This window comes from Lissotriton helveticus, chromosome 8, assembly GCF_964261635.1.
Source record: "Lissotriton helveticus chromosome 8, aLisHel1.1, whole genome shotgun sequence".
NCBI classification, from domain to species: Eukaryota; Metazoa; Chordata; class Amphibia; order Caudata; family Salamandridae; genus Lissotriton; species Lissotriton helveticus.
In genome coordinates, this window is record NC_136069.1 from 1,033,473,653 (window position 1) to 1,033,496,814 (window position 23,162).

Below are 23,162 nucleotides of genomic sequence, written 5' to 3' on the forward strand. Positions count from 1 at the left end.
TGGTGTCTTTGTTGACCTGAAGGCTGTGGGAGTGGCCTCTCTCCAACCATGAGCCATGACCTGGGTTAAGTACAGAAGACCAGCACAATGGTCACTCGTCTTTGGCATTGAAGCCACCCAGTCCCACTGCAGAAGGGCTTTTGGTCACAGCAGTTGCAGTCTCTGAGAACACCCTGGGTGACTCCTCCTACACAGTCTTTTCTCCCACAGGGCCAGGTTGTTCCTTCCCTCTCTCGGCAGACAGGCAGGCAGGCTTCTCAGCCCTAGGTGTGCCCCCAGATAAGCAAGAAGTGGAGGCTTTGGGTGATGTCTCTTCACCATCTGGAAGATTGGCTTTCATTTAGAAACCAGCCCTGGTCACACAGTAATCCTTGGAGTATTTTGCAAAACACTCATTTATTTGGCCTTGAAGAAGATTGAAATGGAACAAAGCTGGGTGATTTAGAACCCACAATTATACTCATTTCCCAGACATAAGCCATAGATCCACTGTCTTAGGTTTAAGAACCAGTTTGAGTGGGTTCACTTTCTGATGGCATTTTCTGGTAATTTCTCATACACAGCATTTGTGCATAGTGATGGATTTCATAGCAAATAGCAGTAGTGCTGGCTCCAAGGAGAAATATCCAAAACAAGGGCACAATGAATTATGAGGACTCTGCACCTGGCTGTCAGAAGTAACAGAAACAGGGAAAATGGCAGACCCCTCTATTTAAGATCCTCAACTTGAATATCAGATACTGCAGGTCTGCCCTTCACACCTACTATTTACCAAATGGTAGTGAGAAAGAACTGGTTAGCAGCCCTCTGCTAAGGACATAATGGAATTTCTAAGGGTATCCCAGTTTCCCTCCTCCTTCAGTTCAGTGTCTGGGTCGCCATTTTCCAGCAACAGAAAGGAAGCAAATACACTTCCATTGGCTCTACCCACCTTCCATCTTGTGTCAGGGCAAACCACAGCCATTCAAAATAGATTGTACTGGTCCCCCTACTCAGACTGTTACCAAACGCAGAGTTCTACAGTCACGTATGCGCTACGTATCAGCTGCACATACCCGCACTTGACACACACATTTGGAATGTCAGCACAAGTGTCTTTGGTTCACATAAAAGCTGAACAAGGAACAAGAAGGTCACTTTACTTCACTCTCCTTTGACATAGGAAACAGTTCTAGCCTGAATAATCATTCACAAAAACTTGGTAGACTACCACCACTGCTTTATGGGCCTTACCCAGGGTATGATCAGTAGTACTATGGTTGCTATGAACATATGATTAGTGCGCCTCTTCAGGATACAGAACAGGGCATTGCTCTGGGGGTTGTAAAGGGAATCACACACGTGTTTTACTCCCAGATCAGAAAGAATGTTTTTAATCTCAAAAGAAGTGAGTTTCTAAGCTACCAGAACAGTTGGTCATGCCCCTAGGCACTAGTAGTTGCAACAGTGGCATATGGTCAGTTCGTAATATAAACTTTCCACCCCAAATGAAGACACAGAAATACTTTGTGGCCCAGGCAGCAGCTAATGCTTCTCACTCAATGACTGAGTAGTTATTTTCTGGATCAGATAATGATCGGGAAACAAAAGCTACTGCTTTCTCCGTTCCTCCATGCATTTGTGAAAATAGAGCCCCAAATCCAACTGCACTTGTATCTCCTATAAGAATTGTCTTTAAACCAAACTGAAAGGGAACCAGAATTGCGGCAGGTTAAATAGCCATCTTAAGCTCATCAAAAGCTGTTTGCTGAGCTGCTCCCCACTTGAATTTAAATTAGGGGTGGCCGGCAAATTCCGTTCGGCTTGCGGAAATTGCTACATTTCGGCATTTTTGCGTTTCGTGCGGAACGCGAAAATGTCAAATCTTCCGCGATCTGCGGCGGACCGGAATTTGCCACCCACCCCTATTGCTTGCTATCCTACTAATTCAGTGCACAGCCCTCTATTTCAGCCAAGAAGCGAGAATGGCAATTTAGCTAGAAGTGCATTCCTGTGAAATGTTCTTCATTCGCTCATTCATCCCGTCGTTGATGACTTCACAACTACAGAACCACTGACGGTCGCACTGCTAGAAATATGCGGTACTGCAGGGTCGGAAAAAGAAGTCTGTGGTATCCGAAAAGTCATCCGTTGCGCTACAGTGACCTATACATTTGCACTGCGTCTAATAGAAGGGGTCAAGGCCTACAGAATGTTGCACTTTTTAAGATGGACTAACAAAGTGACAATTACATCTTGGCAAAAAAAATTACCAAAAAAGACTGTCATGTCAGCTCCTAGAGGACTGGATGCCACCCATGGGCGCAGTTAAGCAGTTACAGGAGAAAGCGAAGGGGCCCACTGGCACTTACCAGGAGTGTCAGGTCTGAAGAACGCGAGCCAGGAGGAGGACGAAGACCTCAAGGCCCCTGTGACGCATAATCCACGCGCAGGCAGCAACTGAATGACACTTAGTGCATGTTGAAGTGGTAGCACAAAGCATGATCCTGACGCTGTTTGTGCTGTGGAGATGCATTGCACTTCGGGACAATCAGTGTGCTACATGCAGATATTGGGAAGGAGTCATATTACATTAAGCACTAGCCTTCCTGAGCCCTGTCGGCAGGTCGCACATAAGCTGCTCAGTTATGGAGTCCCTCTCCAGTCAGTGAGAAGATGCCTCCTGCCTGTAACCGAACAGCATGAGTAGGGGCCCACACGGGGTTGCACCACAAACTTCCCTCCTTCCATGTGACATGATTTAAGGCTTAGATTAAAATTCTTGGTTCATTGACTGATATGACCAGCCCCAATGTCGAAAGTCATCAACATGCGATGTACTAATAGATATGGCAGTCCCCGCGATAGGCGCTGTTAAAATGAGTATAGAAAAGGGGTCGGAGGAGCCGTACTTGAAAAAGTCCCGATTTTTTTTAATGTTTCAACAGTCAGTGTAAGAAATCTATTTTCAAGGCTGTCTTTTAAAGTTAGTGATGCCATGATACGGGGGTCTGTCTTCTTTCAATTACGAGGCTGGGGATAAAACGTTTGTCACCCTAGACTCCATCTTTTAATTACGGAGATTAATGTCACCGAAAGCCAGCCACGGAGCACTGAAGCACTGTACAAATATGGCATATAGTTATTAATTTGACTTATGTTAAGGGCTTACAATATTTCAATCTTTTTACGTTTATATGACATCATTTTATTTTGTTTTATTCTTTTCAAGCAGAGAAGAACCCCCATGTGCTGACTGTGCAGGTGCATATTCTTTGCATGAATAAGTGACCCTGGGAGCTCTCTCATTACCCTCCCTGGGCATCCCCTCTTTACTCCAAATGTTCTCATGCTCTCGTATCCACGTCTCACCATCTTCCTCTATCTCCCATTTCTGAAGGAATTAGGTTACCTAAGAGGTTGCATGTGATGTGGTTTCATTGCCTTTTAGCCGATAATTTCCCAGCGTCAACCACTTGTAGGCTCAACATTTAATAAAGTCTATAAATTAAGAGAAAAATCGATGTGCATCACGATAACTCAGAAAAAATACCTTTTAATGTGTGCTTATAGACAGCTTTAGCTGTATTGCTAGCCTCATCTTCCCAAAAAAAGCCTGATATAAATATTTACATCCATGAACCATACTGTGGTGTACCATCAGTTCTCTTCATCTATAGGCGATACTTTCGACGGGCGCAGCCAAATCTCAGCGAAAACGCAAAATTTCGCGTTTCGCTGAGATTTCTTGCAGTTTTGCAGAAATTTGCGAAAGGCAACTTCGCAAATTCCGCCCACCCCTAGAATTTATTTCCTTTCTTTAATAAATTTCTTAGAGGACTGGACTTGTGTGCAAAGTCCCTCACAAATGTGGCATAGTTCTCCAATAGTCCCATAAATGATCTCAGCTTTTTTTTGTCATTTTGAATTTGTGCATTTACTAATGCACCTACAAGATTCATTTTCAGCTTTATACCTTTGCTAGTAATCAGGTGACCAAGGTACTCAACCTCCTTCACCAGGAATTTGCACTTGTCCTGCCTGCTCCTTGAAGCCAATTCAAAACTTCATTCAGCTCCTTATTGTGATCATCAACTTTTTTTACGAAGACTAAATGTCATCCTGGAAGAACACCATATTACTTATTCCAGGCAACAACTTTGCCTTCAATTTTGAAATACGCTGGCCGCAGAAGAGAGTCCAAATGCTAGCCTGTCAAACTGGAAGACAATGGTAAAAAAAGCCCTCAAATGCTTGGACTCTTGATGCAATTGCACCTGGTAGTAGGTGCTCCTGAGATCCAATTTCGAATAAAAGTTGCAATTGCACAGTTGAAAGATTAACTCATTAGTATTCGGCAGCAAAAAGTACACCATAATAACAGTGTGAATGAGGCTGCGCAAATCTACACAAAACTGAAAAGTACCATCAGCTTTCTTTGTCACAACAACCGGTGGCAACCATTGCGTCACCTCCACTGGATCAATAATCTTGTCTTTGATCATTTGGTCAAGAATGCACTTCACCTCAGAACGGGCAGCTAAAGGTACCTTCGCTAAATGTTTTACCGGGACAGCCTCATTCTTTAACATTATTTTGTGCTGATTGTCTTTTGCATAACCTATCCTCGAAAACCCTTCTGACGTCTTTGAATAACAAATCCAAATCTTCATCGACAATCACCAAAACTTGTTCTGTTTCCTCTGGGTATGCAATTATGTGTAGGTCGCACTAGTGACACCAGCCCAATATCGAAGGCCCTTCAGCTGCCACATAGACGTTTACCTTTGTGATGCGTTTCTTAAATTTAAATTTCTACTGTGAAGTACCCCATCACACCATTATTAGCTCTCTGATATCCTTTCAAAATGACATCCAATACTTTCAATACTTTCCCTGACCATACAGCATCAAACATCCATTTTGGTATGATTGTGTACAAGGAGCCTGAATCCACCATCAAAACAACCGACTTGTTGTTAAAGTGAATTCTGCTTTGGGTCGAGTCTTCTCTTCTCAGTATGTTGCTCCTCTTCACCAACCATCATTACTCTGGCTTCTACACCAACCTCAGCTTCTTCCAAGATTCTTTTGTTAGTTGCTCTGCAGACACGGGCAAAGTGTCCTTTTTTTCCACATAAGCAGAACTTTTGCCAATGGCAAAATAATTCCATGAGTCATTCATGTGCGAATAGCTACCAAATCTGTAACACGTACTGGCACATTGAGTTTTTTGCCAGTTTGGCAATGAACTTCCCTTTTGATTTATAGTTTTCCCACTACTTTTCTTCTGACCGACACTTGGTAGATGCAGTTTTTTCTTCACTGCATCAACCAACTCTGATTCACTGTCAACCTTTGCTTTGGACGGATCAGATTTTGTTTCAATTCTTTGCATTTCCTTCATGCATTTCTCAGATTCCTCTACAATCTTGGCAATCTTGATGACATCTTAAGAGTGGGGTAACTTGCAGCCCAAAGTCTCTCTTGTGTTTTCCTACTACTACATTAGACAATCAATTGGTCTCTGATCATTTCTTTAGTCATCAACCCAATCCTGCACTTAGCAGCCAACTCCAGCATCCGTGCTACAAAGTCATCAATTAAATCAAAAGGTTTTTGTGGTTGTGTGTAGAACTTGTGGCACCACATCTCGATGTTAATTGTTTTTTTGCAAAGCAATTTTGTAATCTCAACTTGGCTTCCTTGAACACATCCTCTATTTCATCAGCATTTTCCTCATACACTTCTGGCAAGTATTTGAATGCATACTCAAACTTCTCATTAAGATTGCTTTCTTTTGAATCTGTAAAAACATTGAACCCCCTAATGCCGAAGTATAAACCTCAGCCCAATAGCCCAACCCTCCAATTCAATGGGTGGATCATCTTGTTGCATAAGGAAGGGGGTGGCACCATTATCGACTGACTTATGTTCATGATGAATCTGAAACTTGAATGTTTAACGCAGCTGAGGAAAAATTAACAATCAGAGAGACCAGTATGTATTGCTGTAACAAAATGGCACTGGAGCTTTACAATAGAGAGTGCTCCAAGCTGCTCTTGGACCTTATCACACTAACTGAAGAGATCCACAGTAGCACAGATGGGAAGAAGGAGAGGCTGCTTGTCATGTTATGTTTAATGGCACATGAACAACCTGTACCTGTTAAGCCAGACACCTTCATAATAAATGCTCCAACAGCCACAGAACGCCATGATCTCACCCCCTTAAACCCCAGTACATTATCAACATGTGTAACGTTCTACACCATACCCCACTGTAAATGAAAAGTCCACATTATAAAAGTCTTGCTTCAGGGTCAAGCAGAAGACAGTCCTTATTCTGAGTCTCCACATGTCCAGGAGTGTTCTGATGGGTGGTTCTCAAGGTGGCCCTTCTGTGTCTGTGGGGGGGGGCCTCCGTTATCTAACCTTCCTGTTTCCCTCGATGTGGTACCAATCTGACTAGGGAAGCAAAATGCAGGCAGGTCCAGGTGTGGCTGCATTTTCGATTGACAGACCAGGCGTTATCAGAAGTCAGGAAGGGGGCAGAGACAGCCCTAAGGCTTTCAAGTCCCGGAAGGGCTGAGAACAACTCTCCAGGTCATCCTGCTCAGGAGAGAAATTCCCCTCCCTAAACAAAGGACATATAAAATGTAAGTGCACATGCACTACTTTTTAGATGCCCTGCATTATGAATATTTAAGACCTACCTTCGGAGTGATGTACAAGTATTGTACAGGATGCTTTAGGCCTGTCAAAAGGTTTATTTTGCCAGATCAAAATGAAAGTTTATAAATGCACTACAGGCTGCAATGACAGGCCTGAGACATGTTTTACAGTTCAACTTTAGTGGGTGGCACAATGAGTGCTGCAGCCCACTAGTAGCATTTAATTCACGGCCATGGGTACATGTAGCATCATCCATCTATTAGGGACTTATAAGTAAAATAAATGTACCCATCCACTGTCAATAAATTTAACCTTGATTGGAAGGGAGAGCACACACACTTGACCACTGGTTAGCAAGTGTAAAGTGTGCAGAGTCCTAATGCCAACAAAAATAGGATTCAGCAATAATAGGGTAGTGAAAGCACCGTCTAGGTGATTACCACACCAAAGATGGTAATTTCTAACAACACCATATATGGTTTTCTTCACCATAAAACCTGAGGACATTGAGGAGGGGGCAGATAGCAGAGATGAAGATGAACCTCACCCACAACGAACTGTGACGTGGAATGACATCCAGACAATATCATCATGCATTTTTCCTAACTTAGCGTACTCCAACACCACTGTCAAGCTGTACAATATAAAGAGCTAACCAATAGAGAATGTGTATCAATCTGTATTTATTTCACCCTTTCTACAAATGCCTCCATTGAAAAACTCGTGGAATGGATGATGATAGGCTGGGATTGTGTGGAACTACTCGCGGATTATGTGGGGCTCTCATCTCCTGAGTTCTACTTTTGTGACTCACATACAAAGCATGGATGTCAAAGTGAGTCACAGTAGTCCATTTTGTTCAACATACGCAGGGAGAGTTTATATATGCCTCAACGCCTGCATGTGCGCAGTCACGTACATGATGAGTATGTTTGTGCAATGCGGTGGGAAGTTTTAGTTTTATTGACAAATTAATGATGGCCACTACATATGACTCCAGGCTAAATGCAGATTTTGTGTACATTTCATTACTCGGAATGTGACAATGAACACATGCATCATACCAACACGTGTTGATGGCCGTCCCGTCCCTCAGACTACTATGGGAGATGAACAAGTAGAATTAGGCAAGCCTTCTAGCACACTGGAGTGTCATTTCAACATAAATCAATCAACTGCACATGATGTATGCCCACTCATGCAGAGTTACTCATGACATGTTTCTGTATGTCATCTGGGAATTGCAAATGGGAAGTGGGTTGTGAGTGTGGAAATGACACTCATGGATTTTTTAATTTTTTGGTGAAGGAGTTTCTCAGACATTGTTCACTATGCACACATCATTAGAGCTGACATCGCAGTATTCTACCTGGCACCCACTTTCACAGTGCAGGTGCACTTGCACACCAACATCACCATTTCTCCTAGCAATTCTCTTACCTTGGGTTCCTCTGAATTCGACCCCTCTACTCCTTCCACTCTGGACGTGTCAAAAATGCCCATAATATTTTCTTCCCATGGCTTGAGATAGACCTGCGGTGGGAAACCACCACCAGTTGCCATGTGTTTGTGCTGGTAAATGGCAACTAGCAAATTTGTCCAGCATTCCATGTTTGGAACGTCTTTTTGATGTCCTCAACATCATATGGCTATGTCGATAGGACGATAGATCCATCACACAACGTGGTCCTTACCACCTCATCAGCCAATATTTACTGAATGTGAATTTTACCACCAAAGATGTAATTGTGGCCTAAAGGCAGATTCTTATGACAGTAAAGCAACAGACCATGCACTATTTATGGTGGGCAGATAATGTTAAGGATACCTTCTCGCGTTATCGTATGCTATTCTATTCAGGAAACATCTTGATGGGCACTAAGCATCCATGTATCTTAAACACACGCGCTTGCAGTTTGATTTAACTCCAGCTAAGTTATTTTACTGCATAGTGCCTTGTTATGTTTTTTTATTGTCAAATATGTGAATAGAGGTGCTCAGAGATTCGTCTTCATCTGTCACCCCAACTACTATCTTCTCATCATAATATAAGGTGCAGAAAATGTTGCATGGTGAAACCATTCATATATGTTTTTTTTTAAAGAAAGCCTTACCTGGAGTTACTGAGCGGACAACAACCGGTTTTTCACTTCCAGCCACAAACCCAAAGCCGAGCACGGGATCCCGCCTCATTTCCACTTTCCGCTGGGTGGGGGGATTAACCGTGCAGTTCTCAATGCGAGTATCTTCGTAAGATGCTGACTGGGTCAAGTGACTGTGGAAAGAAAGTTAGTTCAGAGTCAGCATATTCCCCCAAACAGGTGTCCAGGTAACATTTCAACTTGAGGCACACACAGGTGAAAAACAGAGAGAAGTCGATCACTGCCAAGTTAGAGAATAAATGATGGGTCACCTGTCTACAGAATCACATTTTGTGTGAGTTCTAGGGTGCCACCAAAGCTCTACTATAACACATCAGTGCTGATCAGATTTCAGTGCGGTCCCAAATCAAAATGTAAAAGATATATTGACATTCAATCAGGGCCACTGCACCCATCATGCACGAAAATAAATAATGTGTCAATTCAATCAATCTTTATTCGACCACATTTTGGTCATGAAAGACGCAAAGCAACCAAACATTCATCTGCATTTGTGTAAAGTGCCAGATAAAATTGGTAAAATTAAAAATAATGTGTTAACACCCTTTCCAGAAATATAGAACGGTCAAAAACAGGCTTTTTATTACATATAGTTTTGAATGACTCGTCCTTTCTGTAATTGTGCTAATTCCAATATATTTTATCGATATATTTGGAGAAACTGATAACTGATATAATTTAAACTAACAGATTTTCCTTGGACTATCCCTGGATGTGAATGATCCACTACAGAATTCATTTTGCATTGGTACTGCTCATTTCACTTTCTATGGAGTCAATAATAGTGCATCTACCTAATTTAAGTCAGTGGATATTGCTAAATGGTGGATCCAGGCAAAATATTATAAAACGCCTGAGAGTCCGGTCAGCCATGGCACACCTGCACAACCACAAGCTCTCTTAAAAGTCTGTTTTGTAGTATTTATACGGGATTAGGTTCTGAATGCTGCCAAGCTTTGGTGCCCAGGGGTCCGTCTGCCAAGTGGTCCCCACCAAGGAGCAGATCTACTAAGATTTTTACACCATGTTTTTGTCCCAAAAGTGACGCACATCGGCACAAAGTCTTTCTGTCCGTTGTTTTTTTCTAGTGCTAAAGCTGAAAATAATGTGAAAAGAGCACGAAGCAGCGCATAGTGCTGCTTTCCATTACTTAGTGACAGTGTTTAGCTTCAGAAAAGGACTTTTGGCATACACTGACCCACTTCGCAGCAGTAACGAGCTACCTACTCTGGTCCGAGGCGGCTGATGTGCCGTTTGCGCAGAGGGTTGGGCACTTCCGTTGGGGAACGGGGAGCAGGCAGCACTCTAGTGGTGGGGACCGGCTACCTACTTAGTCGGATGCAGGTGCGGACGGCAGCGGACGCACACAGTGTGCGTGCTGCTGGCACTCCAAAGGTGTGCCGAAGGCAAGCCCGTCTGCGCCCGTCCGCGTCCGGCCGGGGCCAGCAGCCACAAACCCTGCACGTTTTAAACCAGACACCCCGGGAGCAATAAGATACGCAGCGCTAGACCTGATAGAGCTGAGACCAGCTCCCAGCCCCCTATGTAGGCACTCATTAATGCCGCAAAACCTGATAGGCAACAAAGCCATATGTGCTCACTGTAAATGGACAATAAGGGTGGGAAATGACCACTTATAGGGGCCCACGACAAACTTAAAGGAAAAAACTAGGTGGAAAATGGGATTCATAAATTGTAGGTCCATCCCAGCACATAGAATCGAGATAAGATGCTTAATTGAGGAAGAGCAGTTGGATGCCTTATTTATAACTGACTTATTTACAACAAGGGGTGGTGAGGGACAGAGTCTCTGAATTAAGCAGAATACTCTCACCCAGTCAAGAGATCAGGGCTAGATCCAACACCGTTTTTTAGCTCACTGCACCATCCCAGTTTCAGAACCCGGCTGTATGCAAATTAGTCTGTTCCTGTCCCAGTGCATGATGGGAACAGGGCAAACCAAACTACAAAAGCCAATTCTTACACTGGGAAGGAAACAAGCTTCCGGGGACCGGTTTCTGGCATTACAGCCGTCTTCGGCCCGGCTTGCTTGAATCCTGATGGTGCAATGAGCAAGGGACTCATGTCTGAGTATACCCTTCCACGCTTAGGGTGGACAAAATTATTTACAACAAGGGGTGGTGAGGGACAGAGTCTCTGAATTAAGCAGAATACTCTCACCCAGTCAAGAGATCAGGGCTAGAACCAACACCGTTTTTTAGCTCACTGCACCATCCCAGTTTCAGAACCCGGCTGTATGCAAATTAGTCTGTTCCTGTCCCAGTGCATGATGGGAACAGGGCAAACCAAACTACAAAAGCCAATTCTTACACTGGGAAGGAAACAAGCTTCCGGGGACCGGTTTCTGGCATTACAGCCGTCTTCGGCCCGGCTTGCTTGAATCCTGATGGTGCAATGAGCAAGGGACTCATGCCTGAGTATACCCTTCCACGCTTAGGGTGGACAAAATTATTTACAACAAGGGGTGGTGAGGGACAGAGTCTCTGAATTAAGCAGAATACTCTCACCCAGTCAAGAGATCAGGGCTAGATCCAACACCGTTTTTTAGCTCACTGCACCATCCCAGTTTCAGAACCCGGCTGTATGCAAATTAGTCTGTTCCTGTCCCAGTGCATGATGGGAACAGGGCAAACCAAACTACAAAAGCCAATTCTTACACTGGGAAGGAAACAAGCTTCCGGGGACCGGTTTCTGGCATTACAGCCGTCTTCGGCCCGGCTTGCTTGAATCCTGATGGTGCAATGAGCAAGGGACTCATGTCTGAGTATACCCTTCCACGCTTAGGGTGGACAAAATTATTTACAACAAGGGGTGGTGAGGGACAGAGTCTCTGAATTAAGCAGAATACTCTCACCCAGTCAAGAGATCAGGGCTAGATCCAACACCGTTTTTTAGCTCACTGCACCATCCCAGTTTCAGAACCCGGCTGTATGCAAATTAGTCTGTTCCTGTCCCAGTGCATGATGGTAACAGGGCAAATCAAACTACAAAAGCCAAATCTTACACTGGGAAGGAAACAAGCTTCCGGGGACCGGTTTCTGGCATTACAGCCGTCTTCGGCCCGGCTTGCTTGAATCCTGATGGTGCAATGAGCAAGGGACTCATGTCTGAGTATACCCTTCCACGCTTAGGGTGGACACAATTATTTACAACAAGGGGTGGTGAGGGACAGAGTCTCTGAATTAAGCAGAATACTCTCACCCAGTCAAGAGATCAGGGCTAGATCCAACACCGTTTTTTAGCTCACTGCACCATCCCAGTTTCAGAACCCGGCTGTATGCAAATTAGTCTGTTCCTGTCCCAGTGCATGATGGGAACAGGGCAAACCAAACTACAAAACCCCTTGTTGTAAATAATTTTGTCCACCCTAAGCGTGGAAGGGTATACTCAGATGTGAGTCCCTTGCTCATTGCACCATCAGGATTCAAGCAAGCCGGGCCAAAGACGGCTGTAATGCCAGAAACCGGTCCCTGGAAGCTTGTTTCCTTCCCAGTGTAAGAATTGGCTTTTGTAGTCTGGTCTGCCCTGTTCCCATGATGCACTGGGCCAGGGACAGACTAATTTGCATACAGCCAGGTTCTGAAACTGGGATGGTGCAATGAGCTAAAAAACGGTGTTGGATCTAGCCCTGATCTCTTGACTGGGTGAGAGTACTCTGCTTAATTCAGAGACTCTATCCATCACCACCCCTTGTTGTAAATAATTTTGTCCACCCTAAGCGTGGAAGGGTATACTCAGATGTGAGTCCCTTGCTCATTGCACCATCAGGATTCAAGCAAGCCGGGCCGAAGACGGCTGTAATGCCAGAAATCGGTCCCTGGAAGCTTGTTTCCTTCCCAGTGTAAGAATTGGCTTTTGTAGTCTGGTCTGCCCTGTTCCCATGATGCACTGGGCCAGGGACAGACTAATTTGCATACAGCCAGGTTCTGAAACTGGGATGGTGCAATGAGCTAAAAAACGGTGTTGGATCTAGCCCTGATCTCTTGACTGGGTAAGAGTACTCTGCTTAATTCAGAGACTCTGTCCATCACCACCCCTTGTTGTAAATAATTTTGTCCAGCCTAAGCGTGGAAGGGTATACTCAGATGTGAGTCCCTTGCTCATTGCACCATCAGGATTCAAGCAAGCCGGGCCGAAGACGGCTGTAATGCCAGAAACCGGTCCCTGGAAGCTTGTTTCCTTCCCAGTGTAAGAATTGGCTTTTGTAGTCTGGTCTGCCCTGTTCCCATGATGCACTGGGCCAGGGACAGACTAATTTGCATACAGCCAGGTTCTGAAACTGGGATGGTGCAATGAGCTAAAAAACGGTGTTGGATCTAGCCCTGATCTCTTGACTGGGTGAGAGTACTCTGCTTAATTCAGAGACTCTGTCCATCGCCACCCCTTGTTGTAAATTATTTATAACTGAGACATGGCTCAAAAAATGGTCTACCCCCGACCTGCTAATGGCTCTGCCATCAGGGTACAATATACATAGACAGGACAGAGTGGGAAAAACTGGAGGCAGAATAGCTATCATATACAAAGAATCTCATAGTTGCACTATCACACCGAAATCCCTCCTGAATAGTGACATCATGTTGTTCAGCATTAGGCTATCACCCACTCAAACCTTCTCTGTGACTCTCATTTATCGACACCAAGGGCCTGCTATACCTTCCTAGAAAATCTTCCTGACCTCATCGCAGAGAGCATCATTTCTAAAAAAGCAAAAACCATTAACATCCACCTATATAAAAAGAACTACCCTACCACCCTCAGATTTATCCAAGATATGGATACCATGCAGCAGAGCCAAACGGTGCAAGTAGAAACACATGAAAAAGGGCACATTTTAGACACAATTTTCACCAATGACCCTCAATTAACAACAGCCACTCCCTCACCAGTGGCATGGTCAGATCATTTCTACATCCCATTTACACTGACCAACACACACACTCAGAAAACAGGACACACTAAGTCCAACCTGGGAAGGAACTGGATGAGAACCATTCCAGAAAAACTGTAAGAATCCCTAAAAAAGGTACTCCTGAAATATCTGGGGAGGTAGAGGGTGATGACTCAAACTGGGACAAATGGCTCACAAAATCTGTGGAACACTGTGGCAATAAAGTGAGTATAGGAACAAACCAGCCACGAAGGAAACCATCATGGTCTAATAGCCATCATGCCTCCTTAAAAAGAGCTTGTAAAAAACTGAAAGAACCTGGAGGAAATCATAAGATATCACCTTACACGGACAATACAAAAAAGAGATCAGACACCACCATAATGAGATCAAGATAGCTCAAGCCATATACTTCCAGGAAAAAATTGAGACAGCAGCCACTAACTCTTCAAGAGAACATTTTAAGGTGGTGAAATCCCTCACACGAGCAGAACCGGAGGCTCCTCCAAACTCCTCCTCTAAGGAGAGATGTAACTAACTTGTAGCTTTTTTCTAAAACAAAATCGAAACCATTTATAATTGCATGCTAGAGAATGATTACATCCCAGACACTCAGGAAAATAAGCCAGTTACGGAGCCCACAATGAGACCCACACTAAAGGCTTTCCCGGAACTGAATATAGACAACACAACCAAGATCCTTCAAGGCATTAAATCAGGGTCCCCATTAGATCCCATTCCCCCCCACATCCTATTACAGGGGGGAGACACCATCCCGACAACAGCCATAGAGCAACTTAACCTTCCCTTCAAACAGGGGATAGTGCCGAACTCTTGGAAATTTGCCATAGCTTGCCCTTTGATCAAAAAGCAGCACTTGGACTCAAAAGATCTAGGGAATTTCTGTCCCATATCACTCCTTCCCATTCTGAGAAAGATGGCTGAAAAACATGTAAATCACACGCTGTCCCGGTTCATAGAGGAGAATGAAATTCTTCATCAGACCCAAATGGGCTTCAGACCAGCACACAGCACTGAATCCACCCTTCTGCTTGTCACAGAAAAACTGAAGAGCATCCTTGACCAAGGGGGTGCGGCCGCCATCCTGCTGCTCGACCTGAGCGCAGCATTCGACACAGCGGATCACGAGGCACTCTCTCTCAGGCTAGAGAGAGCAGGGATGCAAGCCCACGAGTTAAGGTGGATAGTGTCATTCCTGAAGGATAGATCCTTCCAAATCACAGAAGGCGGACACTTCTCGGACAACTTCAAGGTCACATGTGGGGTGCCACAGGGCTCTTCCCTTAGCCCCACACTGTTCAACCTATTCATGCAACCTCTGGCCAATATTGTCCAAGAATTTGGGTTGTCAATCATAACATACGCAGATGACATCCAACTGGTAGTCTCAGTAACAGGGGACCCCGACTCTAAACACAACTCAGTGTCTCCCTGCATGGAAAGGGTAGCCAGATTGATGACACGCAGCAGGTTAAAACTTAACAGGGACAAAACAGAACTAATGTTCCTAGGCAACAAGTCAACACCTCAAATCACAATTAACTGGCCAAAAGAACTAGGACACCCCCTGGGGCATAAGAACTCCATAAAAAACCTAGGAGTGTGGCAACCTCACAATGGAGTCCCAAACCAGAAAACTAGCAGCCACCTGTTTTGGAATCCTGGGGATGCTCCAAAAAATCATGGACCTCATCCCAGAGGCACTTTGTAGATATGGCGCAACAAGGCGCATTTTTTACGCCACTGGTACGTCACAAAAAGTGACGCACCGGGGGCGTAAAAGTGGCGCACAGGCTCATAAATGAGGCCCATTGTGGGGATGAGCTGAAAAACTACAAATGGTTCAGCACTGAAGCTCTCTGACGAGGCGTTAACGGTAAATGCTGGGCTTAGTAGAACTCATAAATAAATACACAAATAGCTAAAAGAAACTGAAAATATATAGGCCATGAGCAGCAATCACATTTTAAGAAGGCCCAATAACCTAACTGCAAAACTAGTGCTGATTATATTGGTTTATTGTGAATGACTCTTCTGCACGTGCCACAACTAATGCACAAAAACACTATAAAGAAAATATTTTGCACACATGTAAATTGATTATCATAACATACATGTGTATCGCCCCTTCCAAAAATAATTAACTGCCCTATTGTGTGGTTAGTCGACTGCAAACCCTGGGGATGTTCCAGAATTAGTAAACAACGAAGAAAATCCAATTTCACAAAAGCAACAAGGACGGAAAGTATTCTTAGGAAGGTTAATAGTAGCAAGGTCCTTCCGGAACAAGGAGAATTACCATCATAAAATAAATTCAAGTACTATCCCAGCGTGAAGAAGGCACTAAAACGGAGGATCAAATCCAATTTCACAAGAGCAACAAGCAGGGAAACTGTTCATAGGAAGGTTTAAAGTAACATGGTTCTTCTGGGACCAAGGAAATTACCATCATAAAATAAATTAAAGTACTATTCCTGCGTGAAGCAACTAGGACCCTCTATGCCTGAACGCAAGACTAAATAATCCTAAAACTTTGCAGACTGGGCATGGGCCCATGACTCCAAATATAGTTACAGAGACACATAAATCCATTAATTTTGGTTAAAATCTCACATCAGTAGAATAATTGGACCAGACTATTTGATTAGCATTCTTTGTAAAGAAAGTGAGAGAACAAGAAAGAAAGAAAGAGACATACAAAGCGGGAGAGAGAGTTGGAGGAAAAGAAAGAGGGATGCATAGATAGAGATGTAGGTATGCTATCGATGTAGCTATAAAGATATAGATGTATAGATAGATATGGATATAGAGATAAATATAGTTGTACATATAGCTACAGATATAGATATTTGGAGAAAGAGAAAGAAAGAACAGCAAAATTACTCAAAGGTTGCAGTGAATATGGGAAAAATAGAAAGGTACATATAGGGTAGAACCAACAAAAGGTAAATAGCATTCAAGAACTTAGAAAAAACGAAATAAAGTAACCTTGAAGGACTAATGCTTGGACAAAGTCAGTTTAGACGCTATTCAGCAGGAACAGAAACTCTAGCAGAAACATCTGAAAGTGGATAGAGAGAGACAATACATTATGGGCCTGATCACGATAAAGGCGTAAGGTACAATTTCCGATAGAGGCCCAAACCTCTGCATAGAATTTCTGCAACTACGAATGATTTCCCTTGGAATGGGGACTCACTGTGCAGGTCCAGATTTATCACACATAATTCCCAATTTCAGGGGGTCACCCCCCCATTTGCCACCTGCTAAAATTAGGTGGTAAATGTGTGTTGAGAGAAACAGGGAAGGAAATAGGTTTAGGAGGGTGGGTGAGGTTAGGGGGGATGGTGCCTTGCAGGAGGGGACATGCTCCCCACATTCCCTGAGCAGAGTGCTGGGAGGGGGGCCAAGGAACGGGTCCGGGCTGCAATGCAGACCCTTCCCAAAGCAATTTTCTATCTGGAAAAATCCGGTCCAGTGTTTGCTTCCTCAGGCCGCAAACCCAAGTTTATAAATACCGAGCGATGGATATGACGGGCGCCACCCCACCTAAGGGAGACCCGGAAGAGGAAAGTGAGGGGAAGGCAGGGAGGACAGTACGCGCCGAGACCGGACACACGTCACACGGGGGACCCAGACGTAGTAAGTGGCGGGGGGTTTAAAAGACGGAGGGGCAATAACAATGCCCTCTTTGTCCACTGTCCTACAGCCAGGTCGGAGGTCGCGTGAAGAGTTACCCACCCACCCATCCCTGAAGCCAGAGCTTGGTTAGGCGGGGTCCTGGCCAAGAGAAATTACAGGGACTCCGTTTGTTGGTGGATGCTTGGCCCCAGAACAGGGCTTGAAGTCTATTGGGGCTCCGGGCTGGCGGGAGAGGGGGCTGACATGCTGGTGGCTCTGGACTCTCTGGCTCTACCCAGGAAGCCGGTGATTGTCACAAGCAGTGGCAAATTATTTACCTGCTGCTCTGTTGGGGGCGGCCAGCATAAGGAGAGCAGGGTATATTGGTTGTGGCCTGCTGGCACAGCCCGAATACAAAGCAACAGGACCTGTGGAGAGGCAATTGTAAATACAATGGAAATGTATAACCTGGATATTTACTTTGCGTGCTGTGGTGTTTTAAATAAAGCAAGAATAAAGGATGATCACAGATTAATAGAAGAGAGGCCAATGGAGTAATTGGCGGTATCTGTAAGTTAATAAAGTTTACACTGTGAAGACCAAAGACTGACTCAGTTGTTCCTTGTGAAGGGGAATGGGAGTGAAATGTGAAGAGCACTTTGTATGCCATCTAATTGTACCGAGCGAAATTCCCAGGTGGAACTTGTATTCGCGGCCTAAAAGAGTAAGGACAAGTCATGTGGCTTCAAGAAATAATTTAAAAGTAACATGGCATGGAGAAGCAATCACAATATCACAACGACCTATTTTTCTGAAAAAAAGATTTCCGGCCTGTTGCTCAATGTCAGAATTGAGACTGGTGGGTGTATATTGCGCCAAGATGCTTAACAAACCAATGTTGGCCTATGTAATGATGTTGTAGAATTGCAAAATTATAATAAGTGCCTGTTCGCCTCTACTTAACGTTTATTTATGCCTCTACGATTTCTGCTATTAAAACAGGGGCCAATTCAACCATGCGTTTGCTGTGGGCAGTTGTGTTTTACTCCTGTCTTATAGCTGAGTTACACTTGAATAGGCAGGCCTGGAGTAAATTAGAAACATTCATTGAAAAGGTTTTTTGAATCAGACCTGGTTATTCAGGTGTAACTCAGATATGGAGCTGGAGTAAGACACTCATTTACTCCTAGAAAAGCTTTGTAACTCGGCCCTCGGGTATTTAAGGCTTCTGCAATCACATTGGGATTCTAGAGGATTTAATCGAGATTATGAATTGAAATTTGCAGGGTTCAGTCACAGGTTCTGCTCTCTGTTTTTGCAGTGCAGCAGCACTACAACTAATGGAGATCCAGGCGCACAATAGCCACATATCTGCCTAGTTAGTTATGGTACATAAAAATATTAACACCAGCTAACTGAAGAAGGCTAACAGACCCTGATTCACAGACATGACTAACTGGGTGAAATCAGGCACCAGCGACTTGTAGGCAGGGTTCAATGACAGAAATCTATGCTAACTCATTCTACCCTTGTTAACTGACCCATCATGCCTCATGATTTCAGCCGGCACTGCTGTGCATGGCTTCCCTGGAACAGCGCGTTGAGGGTTTGAGGAGGGACACAGCCCATTCATTCGCACCATAGCACATGCACTTGCTACTAACCCCCTGCAGCCAAAATAAAAGCCTTTGAGAAATAGTCAGGGAGACTGCAGAATGCTCCTGTAAGTGACTGAAGATGAGGAGATTAGATCACTTGAGGATGCCCTTGTCTTCATCGCTATACTCCATGGACCAGACGGCTATTTGGCATGCAGGAGGGGGCAGAGCACGTGACCCTTCCGATCTAGCACCACTGCACAACATGAAATTGCAATCTCAATTTGCGATTCTTAATTGAGAATCACAAATTGAGATTGTCTTCCCATTCATTCCTATGGGCCTCTAGGAGGTATTCCTTAATTGCGACTCGCAAATTGCGAGTCGCAATTAAGGAATTTTAAGAAATTGCTATTTTTTAAGTGAGTTCTTCATGCATGGCATTTTGATATTCCTTATTAGCGAATCTTTATTTTTCGCTAATAAGGAATTGCAAAATGGATGCTTGATGCATCTGGGGGTTAATGAGGATTGTATCATCGTTTATTTCAGACAACCTCATATAGCTGGGGGTCTGGTACACCTATCCAATCTACTGCTTATACGCCCGGGTAAAGTAAAGCTCCTGCCGTTGGGATTTTTTCACAGACTCTTGAAACCAGTAACAAGGGAATCGTTATTTGTTCCTCACAATATCCCCCGCCCCCTGTTTCTGCTGATGGATTTTTTTGTCTGTTAATTGCTTTTCAGTCCTTTCCAATTTAGTTGAGAATGATTGACAGGCGGGATCTGGGTCTAGCTCTGTTACAGCCAGACCTCAACATTTAACGCCGCTGCAAATTCACAACATGTTGCCTTCTAAATCCTTAGAGGCTGAGATTTGTCTTGCAGCAAGGGATTTATCTATAATGGAGCAAGGTGAAAGTGTGTTTGTGTTCAACCCCTATAGTCACTGCAACTAAAATTCTAAATTGCAATTTGATAGGAATGAGAGCCAAATTGGGTGCTAAGGGATGGGTGGAATATAGTAATATGTTTGATAGCGGACACATGGGTTGTCGATGCTCTCCCTTCGTTTGGCCTTTGGCCATTCCAGGGCGGGTCTGTTATCCTGGCTCAAGGCTTCACTTGACTGGATATTTACACTCATTTCTAAGGATAGCAGGCTCATCCACGCATTTTACTGACCTCAGTTTGGTATTAATTATCCTTTCTAATGATGACTTTTTGGTAAGAAACAACTTCAATTTCTGTTTTCTTTTTGATTTTACTGACGAACTGGAAAAAAAATATTTGAACATGGGGTAGGGGTTCAACCTACTGCTGGTAGTAGAATTTAATGCTAAGTTGAGAGCTAGATCTGCTCTATCAATACTTAATCCTTTTACAGTAGCCAATACGATGGATTTTGTTTTTTTACAGAATTAGGACCCAAGGGGTTCATTGTTATATATTATTTTGTTGAATCACATTCTCTGTAATGTTCTCATTTGATCGGATCCCTCAACCAGAACATAGGTGCTTTGACTAAAAGAAGAGGCTGCTGTACCACTATTGATTACATCTTTGGCACAAGGGATTTGACCAACCTTGCATGAGATGGGGTGATGCAAACAAGTATATATTGTCTTGCTACAATTGTCCTTGCTCCCCCAAAGGAAGAGATATGGAAGTAGTAGGGAACTGCATTAAGCTTTCTAGTAAAGACCATGGCCAAAAGCTGGTCTGAAAATCTACCAGTACGGGAAATATATTGTATACCCTATATATCGTCAATTAGGATCTTGTTATTGTTGTATCTCACTTGAGATCAGCCCCTCCCATGTTGTTGAATCCTTAGAAAAACTGGGTGCTAATACGAGGACTTTATTCTTGAAACTTATGTGTCATTCCAGAGCCAGTGAAGGTGCCTGGATTTATGGGGTCTGGAGAAGTGTACACTAAAAGCTTCGGCAAACATTGAAGTATTTCCCAAGGAATGGGGAAGAAGTACCGACCTGCAGAAAATAATCTAATTTGGCCTTGAAAAAATGAAATTTGGCCTGCAGGTTGATATATGGGAGAAGTTAGTATGCTCATGTTTGCTAAAAAACAAACAGTTTTTCAGGCAACTTGTAAACTCAAAAGCATTTTCTAAAACACCGAAGAAGTCATTGATCCCGAAGATTGAGTAACCCATTTCCTAAGAATATATTGTCCCCCAGATAGCGGCAGCAACTGCATTGGCATAGAAGTGCCCGATTTTCCAGTTAGTGTAACATTGTCCCTAGAAGAGGTGACGGCTACAAAAATATTAGCCCTTCAAAAAATGCCTCGGGCCCAAATGATGTCCCCGTGGACTTGTATAATGATATCAATGAGTTTAGGCCACCCCTATTGACAAACAGCAGACATTGAGCGAGTAAAACAAGCCTGCCCAAGTCCTGGTGGTCAGAAATCATCATACCAGAGTTTAACAAGCATTTACAATGCAACGGTCTCGCCTTTGCAACAGTTAGAGCTATTGACATTGTAAATGACAACATTTTTATTTATATGTTGGTTTTGTAAACAGATAAATAAATGACATTGTCATTTACAATGCCAATAGCTTAATTTCTAGCAAATGCAATAGGTCACGTATTTACGCGAGTTTGAGCTCTTGACATTGCAAATAACAACGCGTTTTATTTATGTTTCAAAATCCAAAACATAAATAAAATGTCTCTAACACTGCTCTCTCTCACACTGCTGTCTCTCTCACACTGCTGTCTCTCCCTAGAACACACATATGTTGTCTCTCACACTGCTGTTTCTCTTACACATACTGCTGTCTCTCACACACTGCTGTCTTTCTTACACACAATGCTGTCTCTCACACTGCTGTCGCTCATACACACTGCTGTCTCTCACACTGCAGGTGTGGGTTGTGGAGTATTTGTGATATTTGTGATATGGACGAAATGGGTGGGAGAACGCTGTTTATCACAAGTGCGTGGCTTGCATTCACTCGGGATGTGGGAGGGGGCGCTGTGACTGAGGGCTTCAGTACAACCAGTGAACAAATTTAACCACAGTACGTGACTGTCACTGCGGGATATAGTTGTGCCAAGCTACCTTTTTGCTGTGTGTTTCATAAGGTCCTTTAAGGACACCGATGAAGTAAGTGCTGCATATAGATAGATTATAAATACAGAAAACTCTCAATCCAGTTTGCACAATATACATTTCCGAGTGATGCATCGCTCGCTGTATATAGGTAGTTCAAGATTGAAAAGCAAACTTGGCAGGGAAGAGAATCCTCTTTCTCTACATGCTCTACATGTATATGTGTGTGTGTGTGGGTGTGGGGTTGTGTGTGTGTGTGTATATATATACATATATATGTGTATGTGTGTGAGTGAGTGTGTATATATGTATATATATATATATATATACATATATATATATATATATATAGAGAGAGAGAGTGATAGATAGATATATAGATATATAGATAGATAGATAGATAGATTGATAGATAGATCTGCTACTTGCATATGTAATGTTGTGTCCCATCACCCCTCCAATGCTCCCCCCCTCCAATCCCCTTCTATGCATTACCGGTGGTAGGGTCTCTTGCTCAAGCACTTTTCACCCGACCGGCTTAAGAGTAAAACATCTGTTTTCGAATGAGAACAGTGGCATTTATTTATTAAATTAAGCAGCCATTTATTTGTTTTCATTCTTCTGCCGTGATTTGTATGTGAACTTAAAAAGACTGGAGCTGCGTGAGTTTATTTTGTATTCTGTTTCATTATTTATGCATATGTGTTTGTAGTTTTGTACAACATGGAGGTGGGTGCCTCTGGCAAAACGTCACATTCTATCACAGTGGGAACCACCAGGTTTAAATTTTTCCTCACCAAAAAACAGATATGTGTCTTGTTAGCGGCCATTATTGGCCTGAGAAAGTCCATTGCTGAAAGGGAATTTGATTACAAAAAAAGTGTAATTGTTGCGGAATGTTTAAATACAGGAAAGTTAAAGTAAAGATAATGTAAGATGTTGTTGCTTATTTCTCCGGCTATCGGATGCACTCCTACAAGTGCCAGACTGAAGTCGACGCAGTATAGACGCACCATATAGATGCTACAAAGGCGAATGCACTTGTATTTCTTCGAAACGTTTTATGTATTCCCTCCTATTTCTTCATTTTGAGCCATGAAACTGCCCG

General features: G+C 43.5%; 1 protein-coding gene across 2 annotated transcripts in view; it reads right to left on the reverse strand.

The window, feature by feature from the left end:
* FRMPD4 (FERM and PDZ domain containing 4) overlaps positions 1 to 23,162 on the reverse strand; it is a 1,388,782-nt gene that overhangs the window by 567,114 nt on the left and 798,506 nt on the right. For both annotated transcript variants that reach the window (XM_078657870.1, XM_078657873.1), the window contains exon 3: positions 8,768 to 8,928. In XM_078657870.1, the coding sequence (XP_078513996.1) occupies positions 8,768 to 8,928 (161 nt within the window). The remainder of the gene's footprint in view (positions 1 to 8,767; positions 8,929 to 23,162) is intronic.